The 26,083-nt window shown below is 41.2% G+C and overlaps 1 protein-coding gene and 1 pseudogene across 3 annotated transcripts in view; one reads left to right on the top strand and one right to left on the bottom strand.

Moving 5' to 3' along the window:
• The window catches only part of GIGYF2 (GRB10 interacting GYF protein 2), a 145,264-nt gene extending 126,510 nt beyond the window's left edge, over positions 1-18,754 (top strand). For all 3 annotated transcript variants that reach the window (XM_023510308.1, XM_012802254.2, XM_023510307.1), the window contains 6 exons: positions 5,493-5,702; positions 5,823-6,025; positions 7,138-7,292; positions 8,852-9,039; positions 11,983-12,130; positions 16,928-18,754. In XM_023510308.1, coding sequence (XP_023366076.1) covers positions 5,493-5,702; positions 5,823-6,025; positions 7,138-7,292; positions 8,852-9,039; positions 11,983-12,130; positions 16,928-16,995 — 972 coding nt within the window. In that variant the 3' untranslated portion in view covers positions 16,996-18,754. The remainder of the gene's footprint in view (positions 1-5,492; positions 5,703-5,822; positions 6,026-7,137; positions 7,293-8,851; positions 9,040-11,982; positions 12,131-16,927) is intronic.
• Positions 3,470-4,956, bottom strand: LOC100944903 (annotated as a pseudogene).
• Positions 18,755-26,083: the final 7,329 nt, after the last annotated feature.

Here is a 26,083-nt window from a genome sequence, read left to right as displayed (position 1 = left end):
TGTCATTGTTGTTTTGGTGGGCCTGGGCTGGATTCGAACCTGCCACCTTAGGTGTACGTGGCTGGCACCTTAGCCACTTGAGCCACAGGCGCCGAGCCTCCCCCCTCTCCTTTTTGAGACAGAGTCTCACTTTGTCACTCTGGGTAGAGTGCCATGGCATCATAGCTCACAGCAACCTCAAACTCTTGGGCTTAGGCAGTCCATTTGCCTTAGCCTTTCAAGTAGCTAGGACTCAAGTATGTGCCACCATACCCAGCTAGTTTATCTATTTTTAGTAGAGATGGTTCTCACTGTTGCTCAGGCTGGTCTCGAACTCCTGAGGCTCAAGCAGTCCACCCATCAGCCTCCTAGAGTGTTAGGATTACAGGTATGAGCCATCATGCCCAGTCAGGAGGCTCCCTTGTACCTAGGAATCTAAGGTTGTTGTGAGCTAAGCTGACACCACGGCACTCTGGCCTGGACAACAGAGTGAGAGACTCTGTCTTCAAAAAAAAAAAAAAGTGAAAAGGGGAATGAGAAGAACATGCCTTAAATTTTAAGTGCCTTATTTATTTATTTTTGAGACAGAGTTACTCTGTCGCCCTCGATAGAGTGCTGTTGTGTCACAGCAACCTCAAAATCTTGGGCTTAAGCAATTCTCTTGTTTCATCCTCCCAAGTAACTGGGACTATAGTGCCCGCCACAATGCCCAGCTATTTTTTGGTTGTAAGTTTGTCATTGCTGTTTGGCAGGCCCGGCCTGGGCTTGAACCTGCCACCTTCAGTGTATGTGGCTGGCGCCCTAGCCACTGAGCTACAGGTACCAAGCCAAAGTTCCTCATTTAGTTATTCATTCAACATATACTTACTAAGTGCCTGCTCAGCTATAGTCTGGAATTATAGGTGAATCCAAAACAGACAAAATTCTCTGCATTCATGAAGGCTACCCTCTAGTTGAGGAGAGATGGCATATTAGAGGATAATAAGTGCCAGAGAGAAAAATACATGGGACAAGGGTTGAAGAGAATGTTGGTGATGGTTTGATTGATTGTCTAGTTTTAGGTAGTATGGTCTGGGCAGTCCTCTCTGAACAGGTGACATAATATATGTAGCAAAGCCTTGAAGAACATGCTATATGTGGATATGATTTGAGGGAGAGCCATCAGTTTGTTTGATAATGTAAGTTGTCATTTTGTATCTGGGTTGTGTGGTTTGCTGAAATGGGAAGTCCATGGACACACAAAGAGAAATGGGAATTGTCTATACAGATTTGCCATGTAATGTGCTTGTTGTCATCCAGTAGGTTAAAATGTTTTCTTTGCCTTGAAAATTGACTTATTTCTTGCCTTCATTTTGCAAAAAGATTTCTTCTGAATGAAAAATAATGGTGGTAATTGGCTGAATGCAGAAGCTCACTCCGTTATCCTAGCACTCTGGGAGGCGGAGGCAGGCAGATTACTTGAGCTCAGGAGTTCAAGACCACCCTGAGCAAGAGTGAGAGCCCTGTCCCTACTAAAAATAGAAAAATTAGCTGGGTATAGTGGAGGGTGCTTATAGTCCTGGCTACTTGGGAGGATGAGGCAAGAGAATCACTTGAGCCTCGGAGTTTGAGGTTGCTGGGAGGTCTGGCACCATGGCTAACCGGGTCCCAGAGTGGGACGCTGCCTCAGGTAAAAAAAATGGTGGTAATCATCTTTTTGTCTGCCAGAAGTTAATATTTCATTTGATTTATTTTCTTTGAACCTTTGTCTTCTTGTACCCTTCAAAGGCATAACATGCCACATATTTCTCACATAGAGAAACCAAAGATAATTTCATTTTATTCCAGGATGCATGCTTTTCTTAGACCCTGTAACCTGTTCCAGTCTGGATACTCTTGGCTTACTTCATGGCTATTCTGTTTTTTTTTTTTTGAATTCCTGTCATTTGCATGTTTTCTCTTTTTGATGGGGAATTTCCTCAATTTTATTTTTCAGTCCTATTGAGCTTTTAAAAATATTATTATTATTATTATTTTTGGAGATGGGGTCACCCAGGCTGGATGGAGTATAGTGGTGCAGTCATAGCCCACTGCAGCCTCAAATACCTGGGCCTCAAGTGATTCTCCTACTTCAGCCTCCTAAAGTGCAAGGATTACATGTGTGAACAGTTATACCCAGTTACATTTTTTTTGAAATTTTAATGACTTTTTATTGAAAACTGCACTGAATGCTAAATATCCACCTTTACAATAAACAAATACAGTAACAGTAACTCACACTAAAACAAAACATACTTCTGATAGCCATTATTTTTCTGTTTGGGACAGTTTCAAAGTTTTTCTTTTGTCACAAAAACAGGCATGTACCTATCTAGAGGCTCAAAATAGGCCATCTTTTTAAACAAAAAGGAAATGATTCACAAAAGACTATGAATAGAACATGTAACTAGTTGATACAATTCTAATAGGATTTGTTAAAATCAGTCACATCTAATACATCTGAAGTGTTCTTGTATAAAATACTCACATGAAGAAAATGTCTAAAAAAGTGGGTTTCTTCATAGACAATCTGATAAGTTACCATAAAAAGTGTTTCCTGAGACATAAGGAAATGCAACAGTATTCTTCTTGAACACTTTTAGTTCAGGACTTTCCACTCAATAAAATAGCTGAGGATCTGAAACTAAGAAAATATATTTGAATAGAAACAGCTTGTGAAACTCAATAGTTTTTTTTTTTTTTTTGTATCATCAGAGGGTATTACTGAATTTACAGCCAACTTGCCAGCTCAGTATTCAGTTCAGGTGTGACACTTCTTTGTACAGGAGCCTGTACTCTCTTCAATCCTGTTTGTGCAGATGTCTTTTTTTTTTTTTTAATTTAAGAGACAGAGTCTCACTTTATCACCCTTGGTAGAGCGTTGTGGCATCACAGCTCACAGCAGCCTCCAGCTCTTGGGCTTAGGTGATTCTCTTGCTTCAGTCTCCTGAGTAGCTGGGACTACAAGCGCCTGCCACAACGCCCAGCTATTTTTGTTGTTGTTGTTGCAGTTTGGCTGGGGCCAGGTTTGAACCTGCCACCCTCGGTATATGGGGCTGGACCCTACTCACTGAGCCACAGGCACTGCCCATGTGCGGATGTCTTAATACAGGCAGACAGTTTCTCCCCATTCTATAGTTTTAATCTTCCTATTAGCAAAAAGAGGTAACCAGCCCCTGTAGACCAAAGGGACTAGATTCACAGGATGGGGATTTCCTCTTAATTTTTATTTGATGTTTGGAACTCCTGATGCAACATTCTAGAGCAGGGAGCTTGGGACCTGCTGCACCCAAGGGACTGATAAAGGAAAAAGCTCTATTTATTCTTTGTGATTTGATGCACAGCGGAAAAACTTAAGACATAATAACAGAAGTTGGTCGTTAATAAATCACGTCCTAATCTTTCAGCGCTTCCATACGCAGACATCTTCAGTTTTCTAGCTCTTGTAGTTTTAACACTGCAACATCAATGATGCATTATGTCCAAATCAGTTTAAAAAACCGTCAAATTCCTTTTCTCTTAGTTCATCTATTTTTCACTGTCTCCTGGTCCCAAGTTTATTTGAATGATTACCTTCCAGCATCAGCATCCTCTGTTATTGCTCATTGGAGTGCTCTCGATTGTCCCTGTTTTTATAGGCTGGTTGGGAGAGGGAACTTGGGAAGGGTGTGCCACTGTAGGGAGGTTGTGAGTCACTGGGATGCCTCCAGATCCCTTCCATGGCTGCAGGCAGTCCTCCTGGAGCCATGCCCACGAAGCCTGATGGGTATCTGTAGGTGGCACCTTTGAGCTCCGGATGAATTGCTTGTTGGTCTAACACTGACCAAGGACCTGACATGACAAAGAATTCCTTGTTCACACAGTTCTGTAGGCTTTCTGGGATGTGACCTGTGATTGCCTAGTCGTTCTCCGTGGCAGCAGCTTCCTTCATCTGGAGGCCTGCTCATTGTACCAGACCGTGTAGGGAGTACAGATGAGGTCTGGTTTCATCCTTCAATGGACCCTGAGCAAAGCTAAAGGGCTCCAATTTGTGCACCTCAAGGGCCGCCCCTCATATCCTGCCCTTCTTGAGGGCATGGGCTAAGGCTTTCTCATCTGCCAGGCCACCACAGGGCACATTCATGAGGAATGCTCCTTGCCTCATCTGCTTTATAGTAAAGTCATTGATGAGGTGGTTGTGTTCATTGAGATTGCAACACAAGGAGATGCAGTTGCTCTGATACAGCAAATCCTACAGGGTGTAGACCCTCTGCATGCCTGGGGACCGCTCTATCCCATCCTACAAGTAGGGTTCATAAAATATGCTGAATCCAAAGGCCTTGCCTCAAACAGCAACCGCCTGCCCCCTGTGACCAAAGCCTATCCCAGCGTTTCCCTGCGGATGCGTGCTGCTCCTAAGGCCACCTCTCAGATCTGCTCCACACTCTGTACCCGTGTGTCCTCCTACAGCGCTCAGTATAGCCACATGTTTCTCCAGTACAGGTTGAGAATGTGGCAGATGGTGGAATCGGCCATCTCTTCCACTGCTGCGGATGGGATGTTGCACATGGCAGTCCTGAGCTCGCGGACAGTCTTGATGTCCATGTTGTCATAGCCACTGCCTATCTGCATGATCACTCTTAGGGCTTTGAACTTCTCCAGGTCCTCCCTGGTGAGGGTGATGGTGTGGTACATCATGGTGCTCATGGCCTTGCTTAACACCTTATTGTGATCTCCTGAGTAGACTGGGTATCACAGAATGCCACGGTGGCCAGTTCCTTCAGGATTGGTATCTCCACTGTGCAGTCATGGCTGTCCCGCAGTGCCACCAGGAGGCAGGGGTATAAGGGGCCGTTCATAATCTAGGGGGGCAGATACACGCAGGTCATGCACCACCTGAGCAAGCTGTAGCACCACCATCCCTTCGCAAATTCTGTCCGAGTGCTGTCTCTTGACTTTGTGCTTATCCATAAGGGCCATTCTTTGTGAAACTTTCCAACTCTCAGATTCAAGTGGCAAAACAATCCTCTAAGAACTTAGGGGAACTCGTAGGAGTCTGCGTGCATCACGCCACTTTGAACCCAATATAAATCTGTCGACAAGCTCTATAGTTCACACGCTGGGCTGTCCATCTTTTTAAGGAAATATAGCTTCATTGGTTCAAAACCATTTAAGGTGACAAAACCGTCTTCCCAGGCAACTGGCATCCTTGGCAAAAGTTGTCCACCCTGGTGACAGCAGCAGAACAGCTGGGCCCCCTCCCCCAGCATGGCCTGGATCCTGGTTTAGTCCCTCACTCCTTATGCCCCCACCAGCTCCTCCAGGCCACTTCTGAGCCACCGTAAAATGACACACACCCCCATTTACATTTTTATTTGAAGCAAAAGAATGAAACCTGTCAAATTAATTTTATGTAGCTACTGTGTATTTGTATTCCATTTAATGTGGACAGCTGGACATTTATAACTACCATCTAAAAACAGAAATCCTGAGTTAGCTTCTGTTCTTATGCACAGCAAAGGCGCCAGCAGAGGGAGTTGATGAAAGCTCTACAGCAACAGCAACAGCAGCAGCAGCAGAAACTCTCAGGTTGGGGCAATGTCAGCAAGCCTGCAGGTACCACGAAATCTCTTCTGGAGATCCAGCAGGAGGAGGCCAGGCAGATGCAAAAGCAGCAGCAGCAGCAACAGCAGCACCAGCAACCAAACAGAGTCCGAAATAATACGGTGTGTTCATTTTCCTAAGCCGTTCTTGTGTGAACTGGTGTTTTATAATCTCTTTTGACTATAGTAGACTATCTTTTTAATGTTATTAACCATAATCATTTTTCTCTTTTTCTTTAACAGCATTCCAACCTGCACACCAGCATTGGGAATTCTGTTTGGGGCTCTATAAATACTGGTCCTCCTAACCAGTGGGCATCTGACCTAGTCAGTAGTATTTGGAGTAATGCTGACACTAAAAACTCTAACATGGGATTCTGGGATGATGCAGTGAAAGAGGTGGGACCTAGGAATTCAACAAATAAAAATAAAAACGCCAGTCTCAGGTAGGGCTCAACATGATCACACCTTGGTTGGTTGGTAGGAGGGGTAGGGGAAATGGGATATTGGGTGGCAGACAAAGGTACTTATTTAATTTTTGCTAATTGTTTTTATGTGTTCAGCACATGCAGTCATTATTACGGTTATTGCTTTCTTCCTCCTAAAAACACATTTGTGGTATTTCTAGGGGCTCCTTCTGAGCACTTAATCCATTGCCTATCACATGGTTACCACTTAAAAATATTAGTATACGTTGTTTTTGATGAATAATTCTATAAAGTATTTTCTAGACATCTTAGCAATTTTTCTAAATTTATATTTTTAAGTTATTTATACTACATTGAATGTTAAAAATATCTCTGTAATGACCTTAAACCAATTTATTTTTATGTTAGTTACATTTCATCTTCATCTTTCTTTCTTCAGTACATAGTGTTGTTGAATGAGCGTGGGTTTTGGTTTTAAATATGTAAACTCAAATCCCAGCACTACTACTTATTAGAACTGTGACCTTGGCAAGAGGGAACCTCTTTGAGCCTCAGTTCCCTCATCAGTAAAATGAAGATGATAATAACAACTTCATGAGTGTACTTGTGAAGATTAAATGAACAAACATGAAGTAGTTAGTAAAGTGCCTGGCACATGGTAACTACTTAATAAATGGTAGTTTTGTCAGGTAGTTTTTTCTTGATTGAGGGCCTAATATATATGTTGTGAAAAGGACAATAAATACCTGTTAAATAATTGAGCATTTTTGCCAGGCACTATGTTTTGGGCCTTTCATGCAATAGCTTTATTACTTACGATAACTCAAAAAGTTTTAATACTATTTTGCAGATGAAGAAACTGAGGCTTAGTAAAATTAAACAGCTAAGGACAGAAGAACTCCATCATTTTTTTCTAAATAGAAGCCCTACTCACAAACTGGGATACATTAACTGATTTTAAGGGGATATCCAGTCAACATATTTATTTATTTTTTCTTTTTTTAGAACCAAGCATTGAATTACTAGACAACCACCCAGTGTTACAAGATATTATCTATTTATGATGTTGCAGTATAATCATATAGTAACAGTTTCTGGGACTATAATACCTCCCTATTGTTTTGCTTTAGTAAATCTGTAGGTGTGTCTAACCGGCAGAATAAGAAAGTAGAAGAAGAAGAAAAGTTGCTGAAGCTCTTTCAGGGAGTAAATAAAGCCCAAGATGGATTTACCCAGTGGTGTGAACAGATGCTTCATGCCCTTAATACGGCAAATAACCTGGATGGTAAGAATGGGGGAGGGAAACCCAGCATGAGAAATGATAGAGCAGCACCCAGAAGAAGGTTGGCAAATTGGAACAATGGGCCAGACCTCTGGAGATGAAATCTAAGGCGGTCAAGTTCTGCACCTGCCATAAGAGGCTGACTCTTTAATGGTATTATTTATGAGGAGTCCTATAATACTAAGCTCAAAAAGGTTATTGGTGGTTGCCAAAAAATAAATGCCATCTCAGGCTGCCTTAATGATACAGAGGACAGAGTAGGTCATAGTTCCATGCTGCTCATTTTATGGGTGACATTGTCAGCTGTATTCAGTAAAAAAGAAGGTAATTGTCATGTCTGAGGTCAAAGGTCAACCTAGAGGCAAGAGATGACTGAGGAATATGATGCCATTTCCCTCCTATTTTGGGGGGGTGGGTGGGAATTATGATAGCGCAATTAGACATTTTGTGTGGGATAATACTAGGACCAATGTGTGGAAGTGAAATGGTTTCCACACAATTTGAAGAAAAACTTGATCATAATTAGATGTTTAGAAAGGGAACTGCTCTAGGTGGAAGTAAGTCTCCTTTACCACCACTTCGTGTCTGAACAGACTGGTTAACACACTGCAGAAGGGATCTTCTGCAACTGATAAACTAAGTTGAACCAACCTACCTCTGACATCTCGTGAAAAGCCACGAATCTGTTAAAAACAGAGCATTAAAGGAATTTAAAAGAGTTCCCTTAGAGCATTGTAACAATATCTAATGGTCTGAAGTCTTTAGAGCAAACAGTTACAATTAATGGTAATAGCTACCATCCATTAAGCACCTACCATGTGCTAGGCACTCTGCTTAGGGTTAACACGTTATCCTAGCTGTTCCATTTTTGTAGTTATTTGTAAAGAGACCTTTACAAGGTAGGTGTAAAGGTAGGGTAGGGTAGGTATGCCCATATTATAAGTTAGGAAACAGAGGCTCAGAATGGTTAAATAACTCATCAAGGTCACATAGCCAGCAGATTTCAGTGACAGCTTTTAAGTCTTTGTGTATCTAACTCTGACACTTGTGCTTTTTCTCCTATGCCACATGGCTTGCATTTTCCATTGATTTCTCTCTAAACATATAATATCTCAGTGGATTAAAGTTTTAAGAGGATATAGCTATATCTTTAGTATCTGTTATAGTACCTGGCACACATCATAGCAGTTAATAAATGTTGATTGACCTTAAGGAAGGAAAGAATGAATCCCCAAATTACTTCAGTCTTACAGGCAAGTAACTGTTTGAATCAACGTAACATTTAGTTTGAGCCAACATACCATTTAGTGAAATTAAGCATGTTTGATAAGTCTTTGTTTGATACTATACTATTTCAGATAATTTTAAGCATTATGGTAGTGTTTTTTTCATTACAGAGGGCAGATTAAAGAATATATAATGCATGTCATTACATACCTTTCAAGTTTGTGTCAGACATCTCTATTAGGTGTGAGGATGTGTCAAAAACTGAAGTTGATTTTTTTATCTGTATGTTTTTCATTATTGTTATTCTTTATGTCTTCTCCCCTTCCATTTTGTAGTTCCCACATTTGTTTCTTTCCTAAAAGAAGTAGAATCTCCGTATGAGGTCCACGATTATATTAGGGCCTACTTAGGAGATACTTCTGAGGCCAAGGAGTTTGCCAAGCAGTTCCTTGAGCGTCGTGCCAAACAGAAAGCCAACCAGCAGCGTCAGCAGCAGCAGCAGCAGCAACAGCAGCAGCAGCAGGTATGAAGTAGCATAGTGTGTGCGTTAGCTCTGTGAATATTAATACCTTTGAATGTTGGGAAACCAGCAAAATGGAAATTAAAACAAAATACCATTTTTGTATATCCAGTAACCAAAGCTTCTTAAAATGTGTAAACTTCGTATTTTCAAGTTATGTGGCGAGAGACCTTTGTGAATTTCCTAAATAGCAAATATAACTATTCTCTATTAGGTGTGCCAGTCCCATTTTTCTTGATAAATTTAGATCTTAGACTGCTAATTATAACGTATCAGAAACCCGAAAATTTGGTTTTGAAAAGTTAAAGCATATAAATGTCAGATCCTTCGGTGCTGAAGATCTGCTGTACTCAGTACTGACGATACTGCAGCATTCCAGACATTTTACATATTGTTCGTGGGAACGTAAATGGTACAGTAATGATTCTAACTAGTCACAGTAGTTACATTTTGTAATGTCCCCGTGAACACTGAAGTAGCAAATACTGAACTATTGTTCCTAGGGACCCGTGTGCCTCTGGTCATAACATTTTTGTCAACTGGTTAATGCATTATCTTGTTTTATATGTATTTCTATCTAAAGGACATTTTATTTAATATATATTGATTCATTAACATTGAACTTATGGCCCTCAGCACTATAACTCACACCTGAACAAAACTTATCTCATACATACATTTCCTCCTTGAGGCATACCACAGCTTTCTTGTGCTTACAACACTGGACAGCTCTTTAGCACTATACTTGGGGGCTACTTTAAGCAACAAATCATCAAAAACACAAAAATTTGGAAAGCCTGGCACTAATTAGTGACTGCAAAAAGGACACTTATTTGCAGTATTGAGACATGTAACAAGGCAGTGTTTCTTTGTTCCACTCAACTGGGAATGTGTTCCTTGAACATTTTAAATTTTTGCTTGCACATGTGTATGTCCAGAATGACCATAAAAACACTGTGAGCATTGATTATGGGGTTATGAGTAAATTTTAATGAGTAGGTGAGTTCACAAATAAGGAATCTGAGAGAATCATTTGTGTAGGTTTCCTTTCTTTCTTTTTTTTTTTTTTTTTTTTTTTTTTTTTTTTTTTTTGAGACAGAGCCTCAAGCTGTCCCAGGGTAGAGTGCTGTGGCATCCCAACTCACAACAACCTCCAACTCCTGGGCTTCAAGCGAGTCTCCTGCCTCAGCCTTCCAAGTAGCTGGGACCACAGGCCCCCGGCCCCACGCCCCGGCTATTTTTTTTTTTTTTTTGGTTGCAGCCGTCGTTGTTTGGCGGGCCCGGGCTGGATTCGAACCCGCCACCTTAGGTGTATGTGGCTGGTGCCTTAGCCACTTGAGCCACAGGTGCCAAGCCTTGTATAGGTTTTCTGAAGCTCATGAAGATGCTTAAAAATATTCAGTCAGGGCCAGCCATCATGGCTCATGCCTATAATCCCAGTACTTAAGGGAGGTTGGGGCAGGAAGATTGCTTGAGGGCCAGGAGTTTGAGACCAAGCCTGGGCAACATAGCAAGACCCCATCTCTTAAAAAATATATATATACTTATATATACTCGGGCATGGTGGTACTCATCTGTAGTCTCAGTTGCTTGGAAGGCTGAAGTGAGCTCAAGTCTACAGTGAGTTATGATCACACCACTACACTCTAGCCTGGGCAACAGAGCAAGAACTTGTCTCAGAAAAGAAAAAAAAATAATTCATACCTTTTAATCACCTTTTTTTTTTTTTCTTGAGACAGAGACAGATTCTCACTTTGTCCTTTGTCACCCCTGGTAGACATCACAGCTCACAGCAACCTCATACTCTTGGCCTTAAGTGATCCTCTTGCCTCAGCCTCCTGAATAGCTGGGACTACAGGTGCCTGCCATAATGCTCAGCTGTTTCTAGAGATAGGGTTGTTGCTCAGACTGGTCTTGAACTCCTGAGCTCAAGCAATTCACCTGCCTTGGCCTCCCAGAGTGCTAGGATTTAATTCCATAATTCATATACTAGAGAAAATATTTGTTACAGGTCACTTCTTGGGATGTGGATGTATAGGGCATTTAAAATTTAACTGGGTATTGTTAAATTAAAAAATACACTGTTGAGAAAGAAGGGGAAAAAATCCAACTGGGTAGGTGGGCTGACAGGGATAAATTGAAAGTGGAAAAATATAACCCTGGAACAACATTAAGAGAATATTTTAAGGACACAGAGGAGAAGCCATTGTACGGCAATACAGAAAGCTCTTTGAATTTGTAAAATGGCTGTTGTAGACTGAAACAGAAAGGTAGAAGCTCAGCAGGTACACATGCACACACACAAGAGGCTTGTCCTTCCACAGTGCTTTCTCCACTCACTCCTCTCCCACTGCCACCACCCATGCCTTCGACTGGCTCATTGAAACAGATCCCAACTTAAATGATTTCTCTAACAAGAGCAGCAAGTCAATGTGAAGGGCTGGTAGATTATATCATAGTCTGATCATTTGGTGGAAAATATACAGACGGTATTTTGGGGTCAGATCCTTTCTGGGATTGCTGATAGGAATAATGTAGGTGACCTAAACTTTGTTTGGTAATGTGCTACCAGCTGGTCTGCAGCTTGTCCCCTCTGTCCTGGACCCCAGAGAACAAAGAAACCTTCTTCTTTGGGTATGTGAGAGGTGTGCATTGCTAGAATACAGAGGTCTGTTCATGGCTATGTACAGATGGTATAGACTCCTTACATGCTAGAGAAGTTCTGACAGCTGTGACGACACAGCAGGGTAGAAACCTGGGTTAGCAGGAAAGGATTTGTGGAGGTACCAAGCTGAAGGGAGTGTTTGAATCTAAATAAAGCAATCAGTGATCTGCTCTTGGTTTTATTATTACCAGTACCCATGGATAGGCAAATCAGCTCTTTTTTTTAGGGTAAGGCACGTCTGCATCTTTTGTGTAATCTGTTATTCCTTTCTTGTTTCACAGGACTCTGTGTGGGGGATGAATCACAGTACACTCCATTCAGTATTTCAGACCAATCAAAGCAACAACCAACAATCCAATTTTGAGGCTGTGCAAAGTGGCAAGAAGAAGAAAAAACAGAAGATGGTCCGAGCAGATCCCAGTTTGTTAGGTGAGCACTGGTGTGAAGTCTTACTTGAACATTAGAGCAATGCAGATGATAGCAGTTACCCTATGTGAATCTCCATAGTGGATTATTTTCCAAAAAGGAAATTATCTTTTTTTTAACTGGGTCAAAATAAGTAGCCAGTATTTACTGGGCATCTCAGCGTAAGAGCTGTGCTATTGGAGGTAAGTAATAAGTTGTATGGTGCTTTAAACTTTAAACATTGGTTCATATTTAATACAAATTTCTCTGGGTGGCTTTTAGTAAATTAGTTGGAAAATAATGCTAATGGGGAATGGTAAAAGTAGTTTTAAAAACTTAAATGCAGATTTGTGTTAAAAGCAGACCATAAATCTGATCAGGCATTCAAACCGAACCAATATGTGTTGTCATCATTCTGCATATCATGTAATTCCCAGAATTACTATGAAGTAATGCCCCAGTCTTACCAGTGAATAGAACAAGGCTCAGAGGATTCAGAACTTTTCCCAATGTTACATAGCTGTCAGCAGTGGAGTTGGGATTTTAGAACAGGTCTATATTCTTTCTGTTCTTACGGCTATTAAGGACAAGACAAGGGAACGTCCTGGAAAAGGTGGCATCTGGACTGTGGCTTTGAAAGATTGGTGGTAAGGATGGCAAATATTATTTCGGGAATGACATACACTATAGGCTGCCCTTGTTTCTTAGGTTGGTGTGATAGTCTCTTACACCGTGATGAAATCAAATTATAATGTAAAATTAGCTATGATAAAACTGCACTGTCTATAATAGAAGGAGTAGTATAGGCAGAGGTGGCATTTCAGGTGCCAGGTCAGTCAGGAGAGCTGACCAGTTAGGAGGTTGTGGTGTGGACTTAAAGTAATAAACTAGTGGCTTAACGTAGGTTTTCATGGTGGAGTGTAGGGGAGTCAAGAGATTTTAGAATTTAGAGGATAGAATGTACTGGGCAAGCAGAATGGAAAGGACTTGGGCTCGGGGAGCAGGGTGGATGGTGTTGCCATTTGCTGTGAAATGATGAACATGAAAATGGAGAGGGCTGGGGGGGGGGCAAGATGGTGTTTGTTGGGTGAGTTGAGTTTGAAATGCCTTTGGGACATCACAAAGACCCTGAGGGGTGGCTCTGCAGGAGGCAGATGGTGACTGACCCTACTGTGCCCTTGGTAGGCTCCTTAGTGTCCTGGGGAACAATGTAATAAAAACCTAACCCTGAGGACTGCCTTTTGGAATTGATGCCTAAAAGCTGGGTTGGGAAACTTAGGGATCTGGTGTGAAATTCTTTTTTCTTCATTTGTCTCAAAAGTGAATATTAAAGTTGGAAGGAATAGTCTCAGTTTGTATCCAATTTGGCAGAAATAGGTAAATAGATGAAAAAGCTTTCCTTAAATTCTAACTGGGTTCTAATTAAGAACCCAGAGTTAGAAGCCTTACTCTTTAGCTTTGGACCTTGAGAGTAGGCTGTCAGGAAAAAGGTTCCTTTGAAAATGAGGTCAAGCTGATTTGATCAGAAATATTTAATATTTCTTCAGATCTCATCTCCTATTACACATCTAAGAAAGGAAGAGATTTGAAATAAAACTTCCCTACAAGAGAGTGAGAAGTCACCCTAGGTGTAGTCGAGTTTAGGGAATTCATATGCCTCGAAGGGAACAAAGAAACAAATGTAAGTGAAGTAAATTGCTTAATAAGAGTATTGAGGAAAACTCTCACTGGTGTGAGCTCTTACATAAAATTTATGAAAATTACTGCTCAACTAGACCTCCCTCTGGAAATTCCTCTAATAATTGCTAATGTTTTGTCCCATAATTACTTATTTTCATTTATTATTTTTAATATATTCCCTGTAAAATTGCTAAGTACCATCAGTCACAAATTTTCCTACCATAAAATGGGAAAACAGGTTCTAATTTGTTCTTTAAAAATGTTCCTTGATGGGTGGCACCTGTGGCTCAGTCAGTAGGGCGACAGCCCCATATACCCAGAGTGACGGGTTCAAACCCAGTCCCTGCCAAATTGTAACCACACACACAAAAAAAATAGCCAGGCATTGTGGCAGGCACCTATAGTACCAGCTACTCGGGAGGCTGAGGCAAGAGAATCTCCTAAGCCCAAGAGCTGGAGGTTGCTGTGAGCTGTGATGCACTCTACCTCTGTCTCCAAAAAAAAAAAAGTTCCTTGAAAAAGTAGTTCCTGACAAAAAGAACCTTTGTTCTGAAACAAACCAACAGAGGGCGCCCCGACCTCATTTTAATTGTGAATGTAGCTAGTTATCTTAAGTTTTTAGAGCTTCGAGGTGGTCATTGTGGACTAGCAACCTGCGCTTGAATAAGGTAAATATACATGCACAATACAGTTTTTCCTTAGTCAGACTTTCCCTAAAAGAACCATCTAACAAACTTTAACTCATGTAAGAGTTTGTTCTGAACCAAATAGAATGTGGTGGTCTTTAAAGCCAGGTAGAGTAAGTTGAATCCTCATTTGTGTTGCCTTGGGTTTTATGGTATCCCACAACTGTCCCTTTTGTTAAGTGAGATGATGAATACATATCTTACTAATTTGGGGGGGGTTTTTTGTTTTGTTTTGTTTTGTTTTTTTGCAGTTTTTGGCCAGGGCCAGGTTTGAACTTATCACTTCTGGTATATGGGGCTGGTGCCCTACTCTTTGAGCCACAGGCACCACCCACCTTACTAGTTTTTCAAGGACAGTTAAATGAGACTATGTCTACTAAAAGCCTAGTCTGATAAGCAATATGTTATAGCATTGAATAATTAACTTTTTGCTACAGACTTCTTTTTTGTCTTTGCATGCTTAAAATTAGTTTTTTAAATTACATATCCAGTTCTGTTGCATGTAGCTTATTATTTTTCATTTACTTTTATATATTTTGAGATATGTGAAGTGAAAGAAAAACCTGTCTTAGAATAGAGATAGTTAATTTCATAGACTGGTCTCTAGGTTCTTAGACTTATGCAATTAAAGCATTACTTTAAAAATGTGAACACTAGGCCATTCAGTATTTTTTTTTTTTTTTTTGAGACAGAGCCTCAAGCTATCCCCTGGGTAGAGTGCTATGGCATCGCAGCTCACAGCAACCTCCAACTCCTGGGCTCAAGCGAGTCTCCTGCCTCCGCCTCCCAAGTAGCTGGGACGACAGGCGCCCACCACAACGCCTGGCTATTTTTTGGTTGCAGCCATCATTGTTGTTTTGGCGGGCCCGGGCTGGATTCAAACCTGCTACCTTAGGCTGACGCCTTAGCCACTTGAGCCACAGGCACTGAGCTGGCCTTTCAGTATTTTAAAAGGAAAGATGTCTTGTGGGCTCTGGAAGCACAGCTGTTGTGATGAGGTGTAGAACTTAGGAAGGGATTTAGAATCCTGGCCTCTGCCTGTGTTAGGCCTTGGAAAGTAGCTTGTACCACAGCTTCTTTGCTTAATAAATAGGCATGTTTATCTTTTGAAATTATGTTTTTGAGTCAATTATGCTATTTTTATTATGGAAAGCATTTTTGTTTATTATTGGTACATTTAAGATATGTAATTGTTTGATACCTGAACATTAAAGAATAAAAAAGAAGGTACAGAAAACACAACTAATATTAGCAAAACTGCTTTTAGAATGAAGTGTGTTGCCTGTTTACTTTCTGGTATTCAAATAGTAGCTCAAATAGTTGGGGATTTCATTCAGAGTAGATGAAGTGGGAAGTTTTTTATGAATTAGTTTAAAGAGGACTTGTTCATCATAATGTTTATCAACCTTTGTGATTATAGAGTTTCAGGAAAAATTACCTTGTTACCATTGGCATTAGGTTTTCGGATGTCAGTAGTGTTTGTGAGCCCTGCTTGTTGACTTGGGTGTGCTAGTACTGCCTTTTTTTTTTTTTTTTTTTAAAGAGACAGAGTTTCACTTTATCGCCCTCAGTAGAGTGCTATGACATCACAGCTCACAGCAACCTCTAAGTCCTGGGCTTAGGCGATTCTCTTGCCTCAGCCTCCCAAGTAGCTGGGACTACAGGTGCCCACTACAATGCCTGGCTATTTTTTGTTGCAGTTTGGTTGGAGCCGGCCACCCACTGAGCCACAGGCGCCTCCCAATACTGGTTTTTCTAAATTTTATTCCATTTTGGTTAATCAAATATTGTTAACTGAAATCCTTTACCTCAGAGGTATACATTAATAGATTGAACTTAATAAAGTACTTCAGTCTTTTGCTCTGTCTACTGTGGGGTAGAGAGAACATATGAGGTTCTCCTCATCTTAAAGAGAATAGCAAAAACTCCTGGCTAGAATTTCCACAAAGTTGTTGACCAATGGGAAAAATAATTCCTATTAATGTGAGTCTGGGTTGAAGGAGTATTAATCCCACTTAGATTTCAAAGTCCTTTGGTCAGATAGTACTTAGTTTGTATTATCTCCTCTTCTCCCCTGCCCACTCCCCCATTTCTTTTAAGGTAGACTTCCTGAATGAGCTACCCCCTCCCCAGCGCCAGACTGGCCTGTCTTTAACACATGCTCACAACCCTACTCTCTTTTCAGATTCTCTAAGGTAGTGATCTGTAATTCTGTTAAAGTGTGATGCTATCTTGTCTCCACCTTCCAATGAAATTATACCAGGACCCTGAAAATAAAACAAAGAATTTCTCTTTGGAAAAATAAAAAGTTACTATTCTCTCTTTTATCTTCTGTTTCCCTTTAGTACCCCTGTGGTATACTTAAAACAAGAGATTTATATTCTAGCCTACAATTAGAATTAGAGCCACTTGGTTGTCTGGGTGTGGTCACTCATACACAGTTTTTCTCCTGCAGGATTTTCAGTCAATGCATCATCGGAGCGACTCAATATGGGTGAAATTGAGACTTTGGATGACTACTGAGTACCTGCCAGTGGACTGGCCTTCCCTCTCCTGTCTGCTGACTATGGAGTCTCCAATTTTGGACACGACACTTATTCACCATTTACTCTTTATCACTCTGCAACAAATCACAGAACCGATCATCTCAGGCTTTTTCTTCTAGCCCATTGTGTCCAAGATTCTTTAAACTGTTTTTGTTGGTGAACATCTCAGACTGTAGATAAGTGGACTGGACCTGTGGCTTGGGGGTGGCAGTTGGGATTACTCCCCAACAAGGCTGATTTTGGGCAGCACGTGTTCACTGTGCCATGATTTCATCTGTTGTCTCCCAGAAAGTGTGTTGGGATCTGCCAATAGCAGCTTGCTTTCTCTTGTCAACATTTTTTCCTTCTGTTTTGCTTTTTCTTCTTCTTTTTCTCCCCTCCACAAGGGCAAGAGGTCTAATTGGTGCAATCACGAAGAGCGTTCATGGTTAACAGCAGCAAAACACCCAGTGGACTGTGACTCAACTGTCCAACAGACAGAGTTCTCCCAGTCTGCAAGTTGCATTGCCACTGCTAATTTGGAGATTGCATCAAAGAGGTCCTGAGTAGGGTGGAGTTTAGATTGGATTGGTTTGATGTTGCACATCCCTTGCCTGTTCTTTCTGAACATCCTTTCACAGAAAGGATTCATGTTTTTCTTCATTGGATAGTGACTTCCAAGCAAGCTGACTTCTCCCCTGGCATGCTCCAACCTGATTGGACAAAGGAAACCCCATGGCCTGGGAGAGGGACTTATTCTTTATTTTTCTTTCTTATAAAAACTGATTTTTCCCGTAAATATTTTTACTTCAGAGGACTAGGACCAGTTCGTTTTGGGCCCTTCTGCTGAAAATTTGTCTCGTTTAAGAGGCGCCTAGGATATTTACCATATGTATGAATTTGTATAATTTCATTTTGGATAGGGATAAACTTTTGCTTCCGATAAAAGCCCAGAATTTCATCTGGTTCCTCAGAGCATTATGTGTGTGTCTTGCTGTGGCCTGGAAAAGGTTTTGTTGAAAGATTCTGGGATGGCAAGTTGCTTGCCCTTTCTGGAAGGAAAACATACAAAACCTGACCATCATTAGGACCTTCATCCATGGAAACCACTATACAGGACGATGCAGTGGGCTGGAGCGGGGGGCGAGAATGGGAGTGAGAAGCCTGATCTGGTTTCTGGTCAGGGGCTTCTCATAACCTTTCACTTCAAGTAAAAATATACTCAAGTCCTATTTATAAACAAATGCTCAATTCTTGTCTCCATCAGACCCCTACAGAACGTTACCTGGAATTGCTTCTCACACTTGGGTTGGAGCCCTTGGGCCAGCTATGCCTGTGTGAGAGGTACTGGGGTTTGGACGGCTCCTGGGTAAAGCACCTTTGCTTTCTGTCATCATCCCCTGAAGAAGGCTGGAGTTTCTCTGAGAGCAGTTTGGTTTTGGAGGATTATATTTGGTTTCTGTTTTTATTATTTTGGATCACCATTCTCCCTATCCCTTCTTGCCTCCCTCCCTCCTAAACATGTATAATAACTATACAGAAACTGCTACAAATTTGTATATAGTTTTTGGATCAAATGGCATGAGAAGATGGGGAACCATTAAAAATTGGGACTCCTACTCTTCTTTGCTTTGTAAATTCAAAAGTGGGGGGTGGGGAAAAGGGATAGTTAAAATGTTTACAAAACTTTAAGCTCCCTCGGAACTTTTGCCAGTGTGGAGGAAAATAAAAAAGAACTTAAATAAAACCTGGTTGTATTCTATCTTAGCACACCTCTTGTACTCGCCTTTGTCAAGGCTGAGTTTTACACTAAACTGTTCTTCTTGGCACTATGGAAAAGCTCCAACCACTCCATGGCTTCTCTGCCAGACTGTGGAACACTACCTGGTATTGTATTTGAGAATGTAGAGGTCAAGGCAAACTGGTAAGTTTGACCAAATGTCCTTTCTCCCTTCACTGTCCCTTTCTGCTAACTTGTGGATTGGCTTCTGCCCTCTTGCCACAGACATACTCCCTCTGAATGTGTCCCTCCAGAGCCTGCCCACATCACCTAACCAAGACTCCACTGTGTGTGTATTCAGGAGAAATACAAATAAAATTTTTAAAAAATTGAGTGGAGCAGCAGATTAGGGGGAAACAAAGTCATTTTATTCATGGAACATTCCATTTGCTTAACCAAGAGACTTGCTTCTGATAAATTCCCCACTTAATAGAAAGAAACCACTCTTTGGGAATGTTTGTGTCTCTCTCAGTTCTTCTTTCTTTGGTGTTTTTATTTGCTCATTCTTTTGCTTATAGCTACCATTTTCTTGTTGCCTTCTATTAACTTTCAAATGCTCTTAACTCTCCTGAGTTTTTAAAGTATTCTTTTTTCTTTTCTTTTCTTTTTTTTTTGTTTTTGGTATACTATTTGCTTTCAGTTTTTAATTCAGAGATTTAAAAAATATACTAAGACAAGACAATTTGATTATGGAGAATTCTCCAGAGATAGTGTTCTAGTTGCTGTTGTAGCATAAAAACTTACCTTCAGATTGACAACCTTGTCATTTCGTTGGTAATTTTATCAGTCGGGAATTTGGGAAGGGCTCAGCTGGGTGGTTGTTTTTTTGGAGTCTCCTGTGGTTGAGGTCAGATGTTTTCTGTGGCTTCATTCTTATGAAGGCTTAATTAGGTGGGCTGTCCAAGATGGCTACTTGCGTGAAAGCAGTGCTGGCTGTTGGCTGGTTCGTGACTGGCTGATGGATCTGTGTATGTCCTCTCCAGAATTATAGCTTCAGAGTAGTTGGCATTATTGTGCAGTACTTGGCTCCCTCAGAACAGGCAGAAGAAGCTGCCTTGCCTCTTCTGACTCCTCTAAGCTCAGGAGTCCCATAGAGGCTTTTGACACTGCATTCCATTAAAGTAGCCACAACTGTGGTATCATAAAATATATAGTTAGGCTTCTTTCTCATTTCCTGGCCTACAATTCCCCAAATCCTTAAACTCCAAAGTGATTTCTTTCTGTATGAGTTGACTGATGGCTAGCAGCCCCTTGGTAACTTAAGGGTGGAGCTGGAAATACCAAGACAGGATCAGAGTTCTGGGTCCCTCTTGGTTCTTGGCTCCCAGTGTGAAGAGTGAGCACCAGTGCCTAGTAGATAACAGGGTGATCACAAATACAAGGTGATCACCGTCAACTGACACTTGTTGAGGAACAGAAGCACACAAACCATAAGGAGAATATATCTCCAAGGTTGAGACAGGTCCCTCTTTGTAAGTGAAGAAGAGAATCCTGAAGTCCGAGCACACCCTGTCTTTTGTAAACTAACTACTTTGTCCCTCCTTTCTGGAGCTGGGGGCTGAGGTAGCACAATCTCCTCCAAGGCAGAAAGAGAGAAGCCAGGCCCAGATAGCATGTCTCTCCCCTTAGGCACAGCAGCCCTGGAGGGTAGGACAGGGTGTGTGTTGGCAACAGTAGTAGTTCTGTAGCAGCGGGGCCTGGGCAGCACTGAGGGTCTATTTGGTGTGAGCCTGGCTGTGCTTGGTGGCACCCAAGCCAGGCCAGCACCACCCAGCAAGAGGGTTGGAACTTTCAGCCCTACCCCCTAGCCTCCGGGTAGGGGAGGGGGCTGAAGGTTAAGTCAATAACCAGTGACCAGTGGTTTAGTCATGTTTACGTAATAAAATCTCCATAAAAACCCAAGAGGACAGGATTCAGAGAGCTTGTGGATAGCTGAAGTGTGGAAGTTCCCGGACGGTGGAGTACCCAGGAGGGCATGAAAGTAGTCCGTCCCCTCCCCATCCCTCACCCTGCACATCTCTTCATCTATATCTTTTGTAATGAATTGGTAAACGCACATCTTTCCCTGAGTTCTATGTGTTGCTCTAGCAAGCTGAGTTCAAAGAGGGGTCATGGGAACCCCAATTTGAAACCAGTCAGAAGTTCTGGCGGCCTGGACTTGCTCGAGTAGTGTCTGCAGTGGGGGTTCAGTCTTGTGGGACTGAGTCCTCTGTGGGGTCTGACACTGTCTCCAGGTAGTATCAGAATTGAATTGTGGGACACCCAGCTAGTGTCCACTAAAGAATTGATTGCTTGCTTGTGAGTGGGGAAGAATCCCCACATATTTGGTCACAGAAGTCTTCTGTGTTGATTGTTACTGCATTGGTGTGAAAACAGGGAAAACACACTTTGAGTTTTTCTTAAAAGTACACTTGGATTCAAGGGGAGAGCATGTGGTTCTCGCACACCTGTGATCAAAGGGGTGGCAAAGTCACATTGTTGTCGAGCAGGTGGGATGGGAGACATCATAGCCATTTGGGGGAGATGGCTGCATATCAGGGGCCTTATTTTCAGTGGTTCCAAGTTGATTTTTTCTTTTCTTCTTTTCTTTCTTTCTTTCTTTTTTTTTTTTTTTTGAGATAGGGTCTCATTAAGTTGTTCAGACTGGTCTTAAACTCCCAGGATCAAGCAGCTCTCTCATCTCAGCCTCCTCAGTAGTTAGGATTACAGGCATGAGCCACTGAGCCTGGCTTGTTTTTTGTGTTGTAAATTTTAGAACATACAGTGGTGCTTCTGGCTTTATTTTAAATAATTTTTTTTAAGGGAAACCAGTTTTTATATACATACATGTTTATATATATATACACACACACCTATATATATGTGTATGCATATATATAAATATTACACTCTATTTTAAAATTGACTTGGTGACAAATTGGTAATTTTATATAAAATGCCCTCTGTATGTTATTAATAAAAATAAAAAGTATGTGTGTGATTCTAATTAAGCAGAAGTGGTCTTTTGAAACGAACATTTCTATGCTATGTTTCCAACATGTGAAGTAGAGTTTCATCGAAAAAGCCACAGATGTGCACATTTTAAATAGAGTCAGGCACACTCAGAGCACATCCCAGTGGAAGTTGGCCTTATAGTCAATGAGTTTCTTACTGCAGCAGCAACAGAAGCCCAACTCTGGAGGGTGGCTTTAGTCTTGGTTGAGTCAAGTCAATTCCTGGTGAAGATACTGTAGTTAGTACTTCCTGGGACCTTGGAGAGTCTGGCACCTTAAAGCAGCCTGATGTGTGGCTCAAAGGAGTAGGGCACTGGCCCCATATGCCAGAGGTGGCGGGTTCAAACCCCGCTCTAGCCAAAAATTGCAAAAAAAAAAAAAAAAAAAAAACCCAGCATGATGTGTGGTCCTTATTTTACAGTTGTTAGATTCCTTGAAAACCAAGGACCTGTGCAGCCGTTAGGTAGTGCTAGTTGGGGACTGGGAACTTTCAAAGGGAGGGTTTTCCTCTAGAAATCAATCAATAGGAACGTTTTGCAACTAAGTAACAACTGTAGTTAAAGTTCACCATATGGGAGAAACAGTACACACATGGCTGGGAGGTGGTCTCTTTCCCTAATAGCTGCTCTGCTATTCCCAAACGCTGTCCTTGGTGCCCCTCACCCCCCCATTGCTCCTGCTTGATGATATCATGGGAATGGAACTCATAAGTATCTCGACACTCATTTCAGTCCACTTGATCATAAACAGCAGAGATAACTACTTCTTAACTGTTGTTTACTTGTCTGTTTCAATGTAGACATGGTAGATTAGTTTCCGTTGACTGCAAATTGTTTTTTCCTTTGAATTCCTTTCCTTAGCATAAGAAATGGTTCTGGAAATGGTCAGTAGTTTGGTATTAGGTTTGGTTACATATAACAGAAGACACAAAATAATTACTTAACAAGATAGTTTATTTCTCCAGTGAAATCAGTCCAAGCCTTGTGCGGTAGCTCATGGACCTGAGTTCTTTCTGTTTCACTATCCAGATTTGGCCTCCATCTACAAGGTCACTCACAGTCCAGTGTGACTGCTAAAGCACCAACCATAATCCCCCATTCCACAGCAAGACGAAGGAGTTCAGTGGGGCAAAAGAAGCGTACCTCTTAGGACCCTTAAAGGAGCTTTTTGGGGAGCCCTACTCAACATCTTGAACCTTAATTGGCCAAAATGTAGATATATAACTACAGTTAGTTGCAAGAAAGTCAGAAAGTTTTGGGGTTTTAGTTGACTTTTCTGCCATCCCAAATGTCATTGGGATCCAGTTACTAAGAAATGGGGGGAATAGATATGGACTGGCAGTTGCCATCCCTAACTCAATCTCTTCAGTCTTCTGTTTTGAAATGGGAAAATTTTGGGTTAGTTGAGTTTGTGCATAGTGACCATGGGAAAAGAATCCAGTCCTAGTGGCTACCCTAGTTTTGCCTGTGGACGAGGGTCTTAGTCTTTCCCATTGAGAGCATTCAGAGTAGACTCTGGTTTCTGTTCTTGTGCTGCAGAACTGGGGACTCAGAGCAGGTGCCTTGACCTTGCTGTGTATTCTACTTTATTCTGTGGAGTGAGCCTGGGACAGGTTTTGTGAATGGGGAACCTAGAGTCTAGCTGTCAGATTTGTGCCTTGATCCTATCACCTACTTGAGATAATTTTCTCTCTGTATTTTTTTCCTCATCTGTGATACAAGAATTATTAGGAAGTTGTGATCAACTTTCTTACATATATAGTTATATATAAATAACTATAACTATAATTATATAGTTCCCAGAACATAAATGCTTGAGAAATAACTACTTATAGGCCATCTTGCAAGTGAGAAGGGCATTTGTGGGCACATATATAGGTATATGCAATAGAGCATATTAAATCAGTAAGCACCTTCTTAGAAGTCTTAAAATTAATGCAAAGAAGTAACCCTTAGGCAAGGTGGCGGGGGTTCCAGGACAATGCGTGTTAGCACCGGCCTCATTGTTAACCAGTATTTCTTGTCCTGTCTCTGAGTGTCAATTTTCTTGCCTGTCAGATGAGCGGGTTGGCCCAGATCAGTTGAGGAACTTCAAACAAAAATGAATCCCTGAGCTCTGTGTCCCAGAGTTTCTAATTGGGGTGAGGCCCTACATTGCAAATTATTTTTAAGATCTCTAGGTGATCTAAATGGATAGCCTGAGTGTAGACCCAGCAACCTAGCTGATCTGGGAGGTTTCCTTCAGTTCTAGCCTCTTAGAAAGTGTGAGTCGTGCATACAGCATTGTACTGCTGACACTCAGCTCCTTGACAATACCAGACAAGTAACCTTTTTCAGTTTCACTGAATGTTTACTTCAATATTTAAATTGAAATGCAAGCATGATGATCCTCGTGTCTGGGGACAGAGTCACCTCTCTGGACTTCAGTACACATAACACGAAGAGGACCTTAAACAACTCAGGGTTCCGTGATAATACAGAAACCACCTTGATAAAAGAAATGAGGGAAGAAAAGAAAATGGGTATTGGAAGGGTTGGTAGCAAAGTGGAAGGCAAAGTTACTGAAAGGTTAGTAACTAGGGAAACCACTAACAGGTCCACTGTCCCATCCCTCAGTCCATTTCTAGGTGCTGCTGCTAGTTGAGTTAGTCTCACCTCTATTGGATGCCCTAAAGACTAAATTCTTCTATCTACTACATAGAAATCAATAGGGGAAAATGGAGGGAAGTTAGTTCTCATCTACCAACTTAAGCATGTATCCATCTAATGAATATAACATGCCTAGCTGCCTCAGTCCTCGCTCTGTGCCTGTTCCCGAGACCCTGGGTGAGACTGCTTTAACATTGTCCCTACTCGTTCTGAGTTTCATTAGCCATCTGCCAGCCTCATCTGCTAGGTGACCTGAAGGATCCGAATCTTTAGCATCCTTAAGATCATTAGGTTGCCACCATCTTCAATAAGTTGTTTTCCAAGGTTAACATTTTTTCTAGGAAAAAAATAGAGTGGTGTAACAAATACCTAATATAACCCAAATCGATAACTGTTGAGATTTTGCCCATTTTGTTGTATTTATCCCACCTTTCCCCCCTTACAATATTTTAAAACAAATCCTAGATATGTCAGTCCTAATTATCTAACGTGCATGGTAACAGAAGGATATCTTTAAAAAAAATAAAAACCACCCACAATTCCTTATCACATTAATAACACAGTCCATAGAGGACTTTCTCAGATCATGTGAAAGATGTCATTTTATAAGGTTTGAATCCAAATCAAAGCAATGTTCATTGCATTTGGTTGATATATTTAAGTCACTTTTAGTCTTAACAGTTCTTCCTTAAGGAAAAGAAAGTTGAAAACTCAGATTATTTTTTTGCAGAACATTCTATATTCTGGATTCAGTGAAGAGTTCCCTTATGATGTGAATTTCTTCATATTCTCTGTATTTTCTGTAAATTAGTCAGATCTAGAGAACTGATTAAATAAAGGGTATCCCTGCCCCACCCCCGGTAAGAATACTTTATTGATGTCCTGGCATCCTTCCTACTATGTGATGGTCACATGGTAGGCAGTGTTGTCTGGTTGTCCCATTTTTACTTATGTTAGAATTCAGTCCTGTTGCTAATCAGATTGATTCATGTACTAAGTCCCATTGCTCTTATATGTAGTAATTTTAACATTCCCTGATGATCATTGAAAAATTATGATGATCATTGAAAAATTACGAATTTTTTGTTTGATAGCGAGGAAGGTATTTTATTTTCAAATAGTTTCAAACTTAAAAGTTGCAAGAACAGTAAGTACAGAGGACTTCCACGTAACATTGTTAACATTTTACATATCTGAGTCCGGGCACAGTGGCTCACTCCATTAACCCTAGCACTCTGGGAGACCGAGGCAGGTGGATCACTTGAGCTCACGAGTTCAAGACCAGCCTGAGCAAGAGTAAGATCCTGTCTCTACTAAAAATAGAAAAACTGAGGCAAGAGGATGGCTTGAGCCCTAGAGTTTGAGGTTGCTGTGAGCAATGATGTCATGGCATTGTATCAAGGGCGACAAAGTGAGACTTTGTCTCAAAACAATTTTTTTACATATCTGTTTTATCATTTTCTCTCAACTATACTCTCGAACATTTTAATGAACTATTTGAGAATAGTTAAACCTTAACATTTTTAAGATAATAAGTTGTATACATCATTTCCCTTATTTCTAAACACTTCAGGGTATGTTTCTTTAAAACAAGCACATTCTGGCTCGGCGCCTGTGGCTCAAGCGGCTAAGGCGCCAGCCACATACACCTAAGGTGGCGGGTTC

This window comes from Otolemur garnettii, unplaced genomic scaffold (genome assembly GCF_000181295.1).
Source record: "Otolemur garnettii isolate 467f Iridium unplaced genomic scaffold, OtoGar3 scaffold00013, whole genome shotgun sequence".
Classification (NCBI taxonomy): Eukaryota; Metazoa; Chordata; class Mammalia; order Primates; family Galagidae; genus Otolemur; species Otolemur garnettii.
The sequence above is the reverse complement of the archived record's forward strand: the minus strand, read 5'-3'. Positions and strand labels throughout refer to the sequence as shown.